Raw genomic sequence first — 15885 nt, 5'->3', positions numbered from 1 at the left:
TTCATTTTTGAAATATCAGCTTCAACTTGAAGCTGGCTTCTCTTTGAACAGGATTGCTGCAACCTCAGGTGTCTTGTCTTCTCAGAGTAATCCTAAAACAGAATACGGAATTCAATACCCAGCCCCACTTCCACATTCTGATTATTTATGAAAGAAAAATATTTTATAATCTGCTAAGCTGAAAATTCCTTGGATCTACTGGGTAACTTTTGTCACGTGTCCAGAATTAAATTGTCTTTAACAGCAGAAGCCATTCTTCCAATGTTGCTAACAGTTTACAGCCTATATGTTGGCCTGCCAGTCTTTCCTATGTACCATGCAAACTAGAATATTTTTGAATTCTTAACTGTTTAGGTTGAGGTAGGAGGGATAATATTTCGAAAGTTGTGACAATTGCATGAAAAGTCTGTGACCATAAATAGTTTGACAGGGGCACAGTTATAACCACTGGGTGTCAGGCAGCTCATGACTGCTACAGGGGCAAATTTCAGTAGATAAAATACTTAGTGTGCAGTAATTTTCAGAAATGTTTACCTACCCTAGCTTAAACAGAAATCTATCTGCCTAAAAACATTGTTCTTGGGGGAGGTAGATTCTTTAGAATTTAATTGTTTTTCAAAAAGAGTAAATAATTGGAATGGTGTGGAGAAAATATGTGGTATGATTGGATTTTAGATAATTTTAAATTACAATGTAAGAAAATAACATACTTACTGATATGACAAAAATACTCTTAAAATAAATCTGTCTATTAAAATATCTGAGTCCATTCGTCACTATGATAAAGGTGAAAAGCTCCTCAAAACCATTTAAGAATGTCAACGAGTATAGTGATAAAGATCTGTTCATATTTTCATACTTTATTCAAACTGGGAAATTAGACTTGAGGATGATTTTTCAATAGGAACTAGGTCATAAAAATGTAAGTGGATAAACATAACATGGTGTTGCGAGAGACTTTATTAATCTCAGAGTACAGCTCTCTAAGGAAATATTCCAGGAAAACGTTAATGCGTCTAGGCTGGAGAATTACTCAATAACGTGTTTCCCTAGCATGCAGGAAGAGCTGGGTTCTATCACCAGTATCTCATAAACCTGGTATATAGGTGCTTACTTGTAGTGTTAGAACTAGAGAGGTAAAGGCAGAAGGATCAGAAGTCCTAGGTAATCATGGTAAAAGTTTAGAGACTAGTGAAGTAATTGAACTAATTAAGGATTAGAGAATTTTAAATCACCCTGGGCTTTATGTGATGGTCTCAAACAAGTATATAAGCAACAAACAAAAAGAATAAATTACTGGAATCTTCTGCAAGACCAATGAAAATATTTTCTTTCTGACAGGATAGTCATAGAAGAGAAAAGACTTGCTGTAAAGACAGTGAATGAACATTGAGAGGAATACTCCTAGGTGGGTGTACTGATAATTCGTTAGATGTTGGATCAATAGCCTGTCCATTTAGTTGAACTATACAAGTAGATTCTGCCCTAGCCACAAATTTCTGTCCATAATAACAGTGCCAAATATCAGTTCTTTCTCACAGGGTTTGGTAATTCCCATACCATTTGTGCCACTATTACACCACTAAGCATATTTTGTCAGAGTAGTTGATATTTTAACTCATGGGGTTCACAGTTGTTTGAAACTGGTGATACCTTTTCCTCTTTGGTAGTATGCACAACACCTTGTTTCACTAGTACCAGTTCGATTTCTCCACGTTTTATTACTTAATTACGAGGTATCTTCAGCAGAACAGTTTTATCATCAAGTTTTAGGATAGAACCAAAAGAAATGACAACAGCATTAATATTTGGTGATCAATGAGACCCTATTGGCAAAAAATCCAAAATAAGTAACCCATTCTTGGTCCTAGAGTTTTGATTTGCCAGTCTCTGGTGTCTAATAAGTGCATTGCACCCCTGTTAAATAAAAAGTCTATTTAATTTAAAATAATTTAAATACATTTGAAAATGAGGACGTAGATATCTTAGGAAGCTTCTCCAGCAGCAGGTTTCCGTATGTATGAGCTCACAATCAAACTCTACCTTGCTCTCCCATCACCACCCTATTTAATCATTCCTATCTGTTATTACTCTTCCATTACAGCCTTTCAATCTATCTTCCCTCTCTTGAATGTACCTTATCTGTAACCTCATAATAGTTTCTTGATATAGATGGGTGGGTATTCAAAAATAAATACACATTTCTAAGGATTCAAAACTAGCATCCAAAGATGAAAGAAGCATGTAAATTCTTTTTTCTGAATCTGGGCTTTCTCATATAAAACAACCATTTCCAGATACATCCATTAACATTGAATTTCATAATTTTATTTTTAATAGCTGAATAATGTTGAACTTTATGAATGTAACATATTTCTATTACCCATTCATTAGCTGATGACCATCTACATTGTTTCATTTCATAGTTATGGTAACTACTGCAACAATGAACATAAATGAACAAGAATCTCAAGAAAAGGCTAAAATTCCTTTGGGTATATTCTTAAGCTATTATGTTGGGCACAGCTATGTCATGTGGAAGATCTATTTCTATCTTTTGATGAACCTCCACACTAATTTTCACTCTGTTTCAATTTTCAATTTTATAAGCAGTGGATAAGTGTTTCCTTTTCTCCATAGTCATGACAGTATATTCTAACTTTAAAAATAATCTTCTGTTCATTTTGAATGGGTAAGATGAAGTCTCTAAGTAGTTTTGATTTTCATTTCTTTGATGTCTAAGCATGCTGAACTTTTGAAATATATATTTACCAGTAAATTTCATTTTATCTTTTGAGAATTCTCTGTTTATTTACTTGACCCACTTTATAATTGTCTTTATTTTCTGTGTTCAGTTTTCTGCATGCCTTGTACATTCCTAATACCAATATTTTTTAAAAATATAACTAATACTGATAAATATTTTTCCCATGGTGGAGGCTGTCTCTTCACTCAAATGATGGTGTCCTTTGCTATATAGAGCTATTTTAGTTTCTTATGGTTCAACATAGTATTCAGGGTTCTCTAGTGGAACAATGAATCTATATATACAAAACAGAATTTTTTTAGAGTCTCTTAAAGGCCATAGCTCTGCTAGTAGAACAATGGTTATCTACTAACAGAAAGTCCACGAAAACAGCTGTTGTTTAGTCCATGAGGTTGAATGTCTTTGGTGGTCTTCAGTTATTATAAGAATCCTGAAAAAGTAAGTTCTAATGATAATTAAGGAATGGACTTGCCAGTGAGAGAGAGGGCAAGCAGGCAAAACTCAAATGACCTTTGCTTCCAGTTTCAGAGGCTGTCACCAAAAGTGCTGCCCAGGTTAAATGTGGGTTTTCCCATTTCAAATTATTTAATTAAAAAATCTCACATAATTAAGAAAACTTCCCCCTTGCCACTTGACTTGGGTTTTGGCTAAATGCAGGTGTTGCTAAGTTGACAACCAAGTAGAGCCATCACATCCTTTTTGGCAATTATTGGTCTTAATTACTGAACTACCAAGATCTTTTCTAGAAAATCCTTTTACAAACATGAAGTGCAATCATAATCCCTATTTTTTCCTCTATAATCTGAAGTCATAGAGTTTATGTTGAGGTCCTTGATGCACCTAGAGTTCAGTTTTGTGCAGGGTGAGAGAAGTTTTTATTTGTAGAAAGCAATTAACAATCTCTCTCAGTTGAATGCTTAGAGAATTAAAGACTTTGGAGTACACAGCCCTAAATGAGACATCTACATCTCATCCATCTCATCCACATCTTTTTAAGGTTCAATGATTATCATGAAAGGACAGAAGATTGTAAAAACAAGCAATGTTGCAAACTGTTCCCCTGTTGTGTTCATGTATAGTGACACAGGGTTTCCCTGACACAAGAGAACAGTTACATAGATGGTCTCACAGTGGTTCTAAAAGCATGTAGAAGGCATGCATATGATCAAGTCAGATCAAATTTCAACATGGATGGGAGAGATGCACAGGAAGTTCCAATCCTAGCTGAAGACTTTTGAATAATTCATTACTGCAATGAGAAAAAGCATCAGTCTTCTTTAAAGGTGTGACTCCTGTTTGTTTGACTATGCTCTATTGAGTTCCCATAACCCAGAGAACTTGAGAAGTGACATTTAGACAAAACAGGTTAAAATAAGTCACAAATTTGGGTGGTACATTAGTTAGGGTTTTCTAGAGGAACAGAAAATATAATATAAACATAATATACTACATAATAAAATATATTATGTACTGTAGTATATAAAATATCTATTCTAGGTGCATGTATGTCTGTGTGTTTATTTGTAGAAAGGGGATTTTTTTAGAATATCATACAGGTTGTGTTTCAGCTAGTCTAATAATGGCCATCTAACAATGAAAGTTCGAAGAAACCAATATTTGTTCCATCCATTAGGCTGGGTTTCTAATCTAGTCTTCAGTCTATGCCAGAATCCAGAATAACTTGTCTCTAAAGCCAGTGAAGGAATGGACTTGCTAGGGAGAATAAGAGCAGACAAAGAATGAGAACTTCCTTCTTCCATGTACTTTATATAGGATGTCAGCAGAAGGTGGAGCCATCTCAAAAATCTTGATTAAAGGTGTACCTTTACACCTAAAAAATATGGATTACATGTGGGTCTTTTTAATTCAGGTGACTGAAAGAAAAATCTCTCAGAGGTGTGCCTAGTCATCTGTGGTATAGTAAATTACAGAATGTGGAGGAGGATGAGCTAATATGAACAAAAATACATTGTTTTAAATTCTCCATCAATAAAAATATAATTTGAACACACGAAGTAAAATGGAGAATTCTTGTTTTGTGTGTGTGTGTGTGTATGTGTGTGTGTATGAGAGAGACAGAGACAGAGACAGAGATAGAGAGGGAAGGTAGAGAGAAACAAGGGGTGTATTTGAGATTGTAAAGATTCATTTTGGGTAAGAAGTTTTGGTGTTCCATGTTTGTTAAGAATCATTAAGGGTGTATGTGGATAGTTGGTTATTTTTGATTAACTAATTCATCTATCTACTTCTACTTTCTAAATTAATTCTAATGTTTATGCCTGTGTCAATCCAGTCAAAAGACTGTGCTAAACAAAATATTTCCCCTTAAGTTTTCCAGAAGCATGAGGTTATCAGTGCATGGAATGCATAAGGAGGGAAGAAAGATCTATTGACAAAGTCAAGATAGCTTTTAGGACACAGCTAAAAGCATTGTAGTTTAGTTCAAATCCCATAGCGATCTACTCATAAGTAAATGCTGTGAGACGGCATTGTAATGGATAGTGCATAGCTTAAATTGATTTCCTTTTGAAGTGATAAAATGATTTTATAAAAGAGATGTTGAAGTTTGGCTTTTGATGAAAAATAAAATAATTTAGGATTAAAGTAGAAAAATCTTTTGTTGATAGTAGTTTATTTGATTCAGTGAAATGTACCAAGAGTTATTTGCTATAGGTTATAAATTAGCTTTGAACAAAGTATAATGCATGGATCATTGCTTATGACTGATTCATCAGAAAACTTCATTAATTTCAATAGCACAATGACCTTGAAGGAAGCCAGAAGCAGAAACTACAAACCTGGCTTGGTAAAGAGGAATAAGAGACTCATACAACCTAGAAGTGACAAGTGTTTATATGCCCATGAGTTCGTGTATATTCAGGGCCATGTCAACTAATCCTTATGATATCACTGATCATGAGATATTTCATCATCTTTTGAAAATCAGGTTGTCATTTTTTGGAAAATACATAGATCTGATAATTATTTTGTTAAGCAAAGAAGCTAGACGAGTGTCTCCTGTTTATATAAACACACACACACACACACACACACACACACACACACACACATATATATATATATATATATATATATATATATATGGAAACTAAACTTGAAAAGAAGAGACTTGAAGATAGAAAGAGAATGCTGAAGGAATATACAGTGTCTTTACCACTTAATTTTTAAGATGTCTTAAAGGCATATTCTATACTACATACCATAGGCAGTAACTTGCATTATGAGACCATCTTAACAAAGAACGTTGGAGTGAATAGAAGTGCTACCTTTCACAGAAGGTAGCTGAAATCAGCCTCCCAGTTTCAATGGCACAGAGATTTGCAAATGGCCATGAATTCCACTGTCTATTGAGACCTACAGTATAGAAAATGTGGTAAGTGACAGAATAAGAACTTACTGTCTTTACATCTATGGTATTTACAATTAAGCTATACTGCTCCAGTCACTAGACTTTTGTAAGGAGGGCCATGATATGTAGGATGGATAAAGGAGAGGGGAAAAGGGCCCAGAGAAGCCAACCTTATAAAAGAAACATTAATTGGTTTATGAATAAACAACTTTGCAATATAACCTTTTATGCTCAACAGCCTTAAAGAAATGTATATTGTGGAAAAGGAAGTCACATGTAAAACTGTCCATATTCAATACTGCTGCAAGTTACAATGCTTCTCACCAAAAATATAAGCCAACAGGAATTAAAATACTTATTTGTACTGGTTCTTTGAGAATTGTATGTATTCATTTTTATCATATAAACTCTTCTTTTGCCAATTCTTCCAAGACCTGCATCCTTCTTTTTTCCTCTCCTACTTTTGTGTTCTGTCCCACACCCATCAAGCAATTCATGTTACTGAATGTTCTAGGATGTGTGACCTTCTATTTGGCTATGGTAGAATTACCAGGGACTACACTCAGAAAAAAACTGACCTTTCTTATCCAACAGCTAACAATTTGCAATAGTTCTTTGTCTAGGGGTTAAAACTTTATGCTTAACTCTTTTCTCCATGTTGGGATTTGGTATGGTTTGGGCTTTCACAGTTCTTGTGTTTTTTATCACAATTAGCTATGTCCATACGTGTAGCTGCTTTGCTGTGGTCAGATGCCACTGTTTACATTTACTCATGCACTTACCTAAGACTCTTGGACGCTTTACTCCTTACGTTCCACAATGGTGTCCATGCACTTGGAATGGAGGTTCTGTATGTATCTTCCATTTAGGCCTAGACAATCTGTGGACTCTTATTCTATAATGTAACACCCAATTCTGTGTTACACCGTCGCTACAGTTCGCATGCCACTGTACTGTACGCGAGTCCGGGCAAGGGCCTGGGGATTGAAAGAACACACAAGAGACCTGGGTCATTCGAAAGGAGACCACCCGAATGCCGTTTATTCAATTTAGGGGAAAATCCTATTATACCTGGCTGCTGCATAAGGATTTCCTCCCAGGCAGGTGGGAAATTACCATACCAAAGATGAAACAATGCCCTACAGCTAATCACCAGGCAAGGCAGAGCTAGCACAGGAACAAACAGGATGTTTCAGCTGGCTGACAAGAAACTGTCCTCAAGAAGCACGCCAGGAGCAAGGGTAGACCCGGGTCCTACACTCTAATCCTTGTCCAGTCCTTCATCTCTGTGTTGATCATCTATTGCAAACATAGCTTCTCTGATGAGGCTTGAGAGATGCCTTAATTGACAGGTATAGTGATGTCTTTAGGAGTTGGTTTAATATTATGTCAATTTAGCAAAAAAAAAAAATGGGGTAGGTTTTCTCTCTAGTGTATATTTTCTGTCTAGTCATACATTCTTGTAAAGAATAGTGATAGGTATGTTGTGAAACAGACTTACATCTAATCAGCAGCTGGTTAGTTTCTTCCATGACCTCCATACCACAAGTGTACCAGGTATGCATGCTCAAGAGGAGGGAAGTGTTGGAAAGTTTTGTTTAAATTTAAGAAAAGTGATAACTTTTAGCTTGACCCAGAGTGTTGGTTGGTTTGTTTTTGTGACAAATACCCTACAGGAGCAATTTGGAGAACAACAACTTTTTTTTGCTCAAGGTTTCACAGCATGGAGGGATCCTTGGGATAAACATTGGGGATGATCTTGACTGTGATGGCAGAAACCGAAGGATGCTTTCTCATATCTCTGAGGATGATGCATATCCCATTTTCTACCTTCCAATGTCCCACAACATCTCCAAATAGTGATCACAGCTGGAATCCAAATACATGTGACTGTAGTGTACATTCTCATGCAGACATTATCACTCTACATGTAACATCTGTAAGCACGTACTTGTCTTCATTTTGATGGGGCAATGAGACCTATCCAGTCTACTCCCCAGCTTCACTAAAGAGTCAGGACCTGTTGTTTAAAGAGAATGTTCAGTGATTGCTCATTTATATGGAGGACAATAAGCCAAAAAAGATGTGCAAATAAAAAGGGAAATTTTAGTTATGGATTCTAAAGGAGAAGGGGAGTCTTTCTGGGAATAGTTGGAGTCTGTCATGAGACAGAAACGGTAAGACAAAATTATGTGTAGTGGTATTTCACTTGTATTTTACTAAATAAAGCTCACCTGAAGTTCAGAGAGTATATTAGTTGCACTGATCAGCCTTATAGACCAGGCAGTGGTGACACACACCTTTAATCCCAGTAGACACACTAGTTTGCCAGAGAAACTGGACAATAGTGGTGCACGTCTTTAATCCCAGCACTAGAGAGAAGTGTAAAATGGAGGAGACAGCTCTCCAACAGTCTTGTTCTGAGATTCTTGGAGGCAGGATCACCATATCGGACTGAGGCAGGGATAAGAGTCAGTGACTGACTGTTTTGCTTTTCTGACTTTCAAGTTGAACCCCACTTTCTGTCTCTGGATTTTTTATTACAAATATGGGTGTGGTCTAGAAGTGCATAATTTTAGTCTTTTGAGCAGATTATGGGTCAAGTGCTGTCCTCTGGTGCTTGTTACCAGCTCCTAAAGTGAGTAAAGTTAAATGGTGTTGCCTGAGTGCTTATAAGGGCCCTGTCTTAGTCATGTTTTGTTACCTTGTGAAATACCCAAGAAAATAGCTAATAGCAATGTATTATTTTGAATTATCACTTAGGACATGGCTTTGGCTCCCTTGCTGTGATGGTGTCATGAGGCAGGACACTATGGCTGCTGTATGTTAAATAGCTAAATTTCAGCAAAGACCCTGGTCATGAAACTATCGAGACAGAACATAAAAAGGCACAATTACTGTGTTAGAAAATATTATCCAATATATGCAATGATCGCTAGTAAGATAGTACATATTTCCAGAGTTAACAACAGCATTATATTTAGTGCTTAACTATGTTAGTCAATGTTAGCAACAGGCACATGAGAGGCTATCAGATGGGACACCTCTCCTTACTGGGTCTATAGAAACAAAACAAAACAAATACAAACACCCAGAACAAGTATCTTGTCCAAGGTGGTATAAAAACTCAACACAAAACTTTAGTTGCCCTAATAATGGAAGCAGAACAGTGTACCTGAGGATTCTAGGAAATAAAACTTGAACTCACAGTGCTCTTTTAAGTTTCTTTGTCACGATGGGGGAGAGAAACAAAACAAGCGCTTAGAATTGAAAGCAGCCTAGGCCTTTATTTATGTACTTTTTTTTTTTAAAAAAAAAAAGGACACTGACTTTTCCCATTTTGCATACCAATTCCCGTTTCCACTCCTCCCTCTTGTCCTGTTCTGTCCACCTTCTCCCTCATCCCAACCCCCCATCTAATCCTCAGAAAGAGTAAGGCTTCCCATGGGGAGGCAACAAATTCTAGCACATTGCTTTGAGACAGAACCAAGATCCTCCCCACTATATCTAAGTAGCAATAAATTCTGGTATCGCTACCAGTGGCTACACACTCTTCCCAGCTATACAGTTGCCACCCACATTCAGAGGGCCTAGTTTGGTCCTATGCTGGTTCCCTTGCTACCAGCCCAGAGTTGGGCTCCCATTAGCTCACGTTAGCTGTTTCAGTGGGAATCTCCTTCATGAGAAATGGAGGGTGGAGGAGAACTTGAGGGAACAGATGGTCGACATGGCAGAAAAAGAGCAAGGAAAAAGATATTTTCATTGAGGGAGCTGTTAGGGGGCTAGCAAGATATCTGGCACTAGAAAAATTCCCAGAAATTCACAAAAATGACCTCAGTTAAGACCATAAAAAATAGAGGAGAGGTTGCCTGAACTGGCCTTGTCAGATTGATGACTATCTGAAATATTACCATAGAACCTTCATCTGGCAACTGACAGAAGAAGATCAGAGATCCACAACGGAGCACTGGACTGAGTTCCCAAAGTCCAGTTGAAGAGTGGGAGGATTGAAATTATGAGCAAAGAGGCAGCCGAGACTTTTTGACAGGATCGTGTTGAAAGCAGGATCTCCTTCAGGGAGACCCTTAATATGCTTAATAGGCTAATGACAGTTGGGGTTGCTAGAAGCACACTTGAACTTGGGAAGGCCACATTTCTGTCTTCTGTGTCCTATGATAATGCTGCTGGTAACATATGTTCATTTACGCTGGGGATTTCATCACCAAGGGCAGTGGTGAAGCCCATCCTCCAGTGGTATGTATGGAGCTGACAGATGGGAGTCTGGACTTGCCTTTGTTCCTGGCTCCTTTCCAAGGCTCACTGGGGACAATATATCATCCTAATTGTTCTTTTGCTTTGACATTCTTGCACAGCTCTTCGTTCCCTTATATTAGTCCATTCCTTAAAACAAAGCAAAGAATTGAATTTCTTTCATAAAATGAGTATGTTGTCTATAAGATGAATTGAGGACAGCAAACATTGGCATAGTTCTCTTGATTTCTCCCTCATCGTCAAGTCTTTAACTCTCCTGCAACAGAGGAAGCTTAGTGTGCCCTGGATAAACTGACTCTTGTCATGTACCTCTGGTCTTAGCTCAAGCTGATCTCACTATCCTTCTTTATTTTGTTCATCAACTAGTACCAACCTGGAAAATATGACCTTCTTCTTTAAAATCCCCCAGTGATTTCCCAGCACTATGCTACTCTGTCAATGGGGTGTGGTGCCAATATCTTGTCTCACAGTGATGAACATAGGTTATTGTACATATATGTTCCCCTATTATTTACCATTTTAATCACCTTCCCCCAGGGTCAAGGATTACATTCCTCATCTTTATATTTCTAGTACTTTAGTAATATGTCTAGCTTAGAAGTTTCAAAAATAGAAACGTTGATAATAATACAAACATCAAACATTTGCTCAATTTTTGCAACAAGATAGGTTTATTTTAAATATTTATTTGCATTAGCTTTTATCCTCACAACCTTAAGGAATGAGTGATGTTGCTATTTGTTTTACCAGTGAGGAGAAAAAACTGGGCCACAGAAAATATGAATAACTTGCCCAGTGTTGTAACTAATCTTGTCCAGTTTTAGAATGTTGTAAACTTCTCCATTCTTTGTTTCTAAACTCCCTCCATTCTTTGTTTCTAAAATGTTCATAGAAGCAAAATGGTAACAAGAGAGATTGGGATATATTATATGCAGATACATGGTTCCTGATCAACCAGTTAAATTGATAAATTATGCTTAGAAATTACTACTGGAAATAATGCAGAAAATAACTTATTTTTCCCTAATTGTACAAAATCCATAACAATAAGGACACAAGTCATTATCCCAATAACACCCATTTTTTTTCTGTAAATAACATTTGATATTTATAAAAGTGACTTAGCGGGTGACCCATCTACTGCAGATATTAGACTATATTATACTGAGTAACTTTTACACATATAAATCTTTATGGAAGCTCATGCTCAGATTAATTTTGAAACATATTACCTGCTAACTTTTGTTCTATACTACCACGTTCACAAGATGTTTCTACTGTGGGACCAATCTGATGAGCTCTGTGTCTTAGTTTTGCACTTTAACCATATGGCTTCTTGTATGTTTCTTCTCTTCAAAGGGGAGAGAATAGTGTCCAAGTCAGAGGAGTGTCTTAAACACTGAGAAGATACTAGGGATTGGCATGTACATGAACTGTGTACAGTTGTAAATCAGATGACAGTTAGACATTTCTTGTTAAAGATCAGTTGTCATCAATTAAAAGTTCTTAATAATTTTTAACAAGGCATCACACATTTTCCTTTTTGCTAGACACCAGAAACTAGTCATTCCTGGATAACTTTATTTATGAATTCTATAGCTTGCTACAGAGGAAGATTTCATAGATAGACTCCTTCTTAGTGATTTTGTATGGGAAGTTTTAGTTGACTGGTTTTAGTAACTAAATATTATTTTACATACATTTCTCATTTAAGATGGACACTGAAGAAGAGGACGAAATTCATGATATACACTTCTATGCATTGACTTCTAAACAGTTGGTAGTTGTTAACCACTACATTGGGGCTCTCCGTTTCAACATTCCATTTCTTTTTGATTAATCATCTGATTATATACAACCGGTGATTGGATGGTAAATTGGACTACAGAAATAATTGTCTGTGAATATTGGCAACATACCCCACCAAGAGTTATTAAATTTGTTTGCCATAAAAGCTATTAAATTAATTAAATAAAATTTAATGCAGATAAAGAACTTAAAATATTACCTAGCACACTGTGAAAACTTTAAGCATTGTTATCATCACTGTTTCTACTTTTGGTGATTCTCAGCCAGACATCTTGCTTAGTACTGGGAATATAAAGATGAGGAATGCAATTAGTTAAGTTTAATGTTAATTTTACCAATATTGGCTTTAGCTCATACAAATATGTTACTAGGAAGATATTTGAAAAAGTAATACTTTTTGGTTTGTCTTGTTTTTCAGACTGTTTGAACTCCAGAAGGACCAACACCAGATAAATTATGAATGTTGAACAAGATGACCTTACATCCACAGCAGATAATGATAGGTCCTAGGTTTAACAGGGCCCTATTTGACCCCCTGCTTGTGGTGCTGTTGGCTCTTCAACTTCTTGTGGTGGCTGGTCTGGTTCGAGCTCAAACCTGCCCTTCAGTGTGCTCCTGCAGCAACCAGTTCAGCAAGGTGATTTGTGTTCGCAAGAACCTCCGTGAGGTTCCCGATGGCATCTCCACCAACACAAGGCTGCTGAACCTCCACGAGAACCAAATCCAGATCATCAAAGTGAACAGCTTCAAGCACTTAAGACACTTGGAAATCCTCCAGTTGAGCAGGAATCATATTCGAACCATTGAAATTGGGGCCTTCAATGGTTTGGCGAACCTCAACACTCTGGAACTCTTTGACAATCGTCTTACTACCATCCCGAATGGAGCTTTTGTGTATCTGTCTAAACTGAAGGAGCTCTGGTTGCGCAACAACCCCATTGAAAGCATCCCTTCCTATGCTTTTAACAGAATCCCTTCTTTGCGCCGCCTAGACTTGGGGGAATTAAAAAGGCTTTCTTACATCTCAGAAGGTGCCTTTGAAGGTCTGTCCAACTTGAGGTATTTGAACCTTGCCATGTGCAACCTCCGTGAAATCCCTAACCTCACGCCGCTCATCAAACTGGACGAACTAGATCTTTCTGGGAACCATTTGTCTGCCATCAGACCTGGCTCTTTTCAGGGGTTGATGCACCTTCAAAAACTGTGGATGATACAGTCTCAGATTCAAGTGATTGAACGCAATGCCTTTGATAACCTCCAGTCATTAGTGGAGATCAACCTGGCACACAACAATCTAACATTGCTGCCTCATGACCTCTTCACGCCCTTGCATCATCTAGAGAGGATACACCTTCATCACAACCCGTGGAATTGTAACTGCGATATCCTGTGGCTCAGCTGGTGGATACGAGACATGGCTCCCTCGAACACAGCGTGTTGTGCCAGGTGTAACACGCCCCCCAATCTGAAAGGGAGATATATCGGAGAGCTGGACCAGAATTATTTCACATGCTATGCTCCGGTGATTGTGGAACCCCCCGCAGACCTAAATGTCACTGAAGGCATGGCAGCTGAGCTAAAATGTCGGGCATCTACATCCCTGACTTCCGTGTCTTGGATTACTCCAAATGGAACAGTCATGACCCATGGGGCATACAAAGTGCGGATAGCTGTGCTTAGTGATGGCACATTAAATTTCACAAATGTAACTGTGCAAGACACAGGCATGTACACATGTATGGTGAGTAATTCTGTTGGCAACACTACTGCTTCTGCCACCTTGAATGTTACTGCGGCAACCACTACTCCTTTCTCTTACTTTTCTACTGTAACAGTAGAGACTATGGAACCTTCTCAGGATGAGGCACGAACCACAGACAACAATGTGGGTCCCACTCCAGTGATCGATTGGGAGACTACTAACGCAACCACATCTCTTACGCCACAGAGCACAAGGTCAACGGAGAAAACATTCACCATCCCAGTGACTGACATCAACAGTGGAATCCCAGGAATTGATGAGGTCATGAAAACAACCAAAATCATTATTGGGTGTTTTGTGGCCATCACACTCATGGCTGCTGTGATGCTGGTCATTTTCTACAAGATGAGGAAGCAGCACCATCGGCAAAACCACCATGCTCCAACAAGGACTGTTGAAATCATTAACGTGGATGATGAGCTCGCTGGGGATACACCTATGGAAAGTCACCTGCCCATGCCTGCAATTGAGCATGAGCATCTAAACCACTATAACTCTTACAAATCTCCCTTCAACCACACAACAACAGTAAACACAATAAATTCAATACACAGTTCAGTGCATGAACCGTTATTGATCCGAATGAACTCTAAAGACAATGTACAAGAGACTCAAATATAAAACATTTACAGTTACAGAAAACAAACAATCAAAAAAGACAGTTTATTAAAAAAAATGACACAAATGACTGGGCTAAATCTACTGTTTCAAAAAAGTGTCTTTACAAAAAAAAACAAAAAAGAAAAGAAATTTATTTATTAAAAATTCTATTGTGATCTAAAGCAGACAAAATTATGTGTATTCCTCAGAACCTGTTTTTGCTGCACTTACTATTTTCCCACACCTCCTCCCTCCCTTCCCTGATTGCCATATTTTTCATAGATCTCAATTCTCTAAAGAACTGGTCTAGGAAATTTTGTAAGAATTCTGTTACACTTTGAGATTTTTATGGTGAATTCTAGTGGTGAGATCCAGTCTATTTTGTCTCTTTATCTCTAATTTTTTTCATTTTTTTCCTTTTTCCTTCATGCCCTTCTGAAGTAGTCCAATGGAGAATGCAATATTAGAAATAGATTTTTAAGAAAGAATGAGGAAGATGCAAGATCTTATTTTTTCATGCATTGATTTGTTCTGTATTTATGAGGAGGACATTCTGTGGAGAAAGAAAAAAGTAAGCAAACAACAGATTAATTTACATATGAACATCTATAAAACCCATGACTTTAAAAAAAAAAACCTCTAGTACCAGAATTTGTAGTTCAAAAACTTAAAATAAGATTATAAATAAAATATTGTTGGTTTTTCTGTACCTGGACATAGCTCATTTGTAGCCTGGTTCAAATATGAGAAACCTGAAGGTAATTAGATTCCTTATTTTCTCAGAAACACTTTAACTTAAGCATCATTTTGTACATGTCTCTGCTGTTTTATTTGACTTAAGTTGCCTATCAGTATTCAAGGATGATATGATGCAATGAGATTTCTTCCTTCTCAATAGGATTCCCCTTGCAAAATCTTCAGGTGAAAAGATACCAGTTTTTAAACAAAATGTATTTCAAGTAGGGAGAAAATACCACTGCGATATATTTGCGTTTTTCTCATGAGACTCCATAGACAAGGTGAAATATTGCCACAAAAGTGGAGACATCCTAATGTTTCTATAGTCAAAGAAAATAACTTTAGATTCTGAGTGTTAGTAAATTTAGTTCAATTCAATGAAGACTATCAAGGAATTAAAATGGACTAATCGGTCACTTGGATAATATGGGTACAAAAATAACAAGGCCTGGTTCCTGCCCTTGTATCATTCCCAAGGATTATTCTCAGTGGATTCCTGAGCATTAGCACAAACTTTTGATTTTTGGGTAGGACACAGTGTCCTGGGATCACAAACTCATAAAATAT

General features: G+C 37.2%; 1 protein-coding gene across 7 annotated transcripts in view; it reads left to right on the top strand.

Annotated features, from left to right (window-relative positions):
* Lrrc4c (leucine rich repeat containing 4C) overlaps positions 1-15289 on the top strand; it is a 1358757-nt gene extending 1343468 nt beyond the window's left edge. For 5 of the 7 annotated variants that reach the window (XM_085696657.2, XM_085696656.2, XM_085696655.2 and 2 more), the window contains one exon: positions 12637-15289. In XM_085696657.2, coding sequence (XP_085552783.1) covers positions 12679-14601 — 1923 coding nt within the window. In that variant the 5' untranslated portion in view covers positions 12637-12678 and the 3' untranslated portion in view covers positions 14602-15289. Of the gene's footprint in view, positions 1-1341; positions 1409-12636 lie in introns of all 7 variants that reach the window. The other 2 variants (XM_085696658.2, XM_085696659.2) reach the window with 1 other exon arrangement.
* Positions 15290-15885: the final 596 nt, after the last annotated feature.

This window comes from Myodes glareolus, chromosome 10 (assembly GCF_982192425.1).
Source record: "Myodes glareolus chromosome 10, mMyoGla1.1, whole genome shotgun sequence".
Taxonomy (NCBI): Eukaryota; Metazoa; Chordata; class Mammalia; order Rodentia; family Cricetidae; genus Myodes; species Myodes glareolus.
Note: the sequence above shows the minus strand (reverse complement) of the source record. Positions and strands in the feature narration are given on the sequence as shown.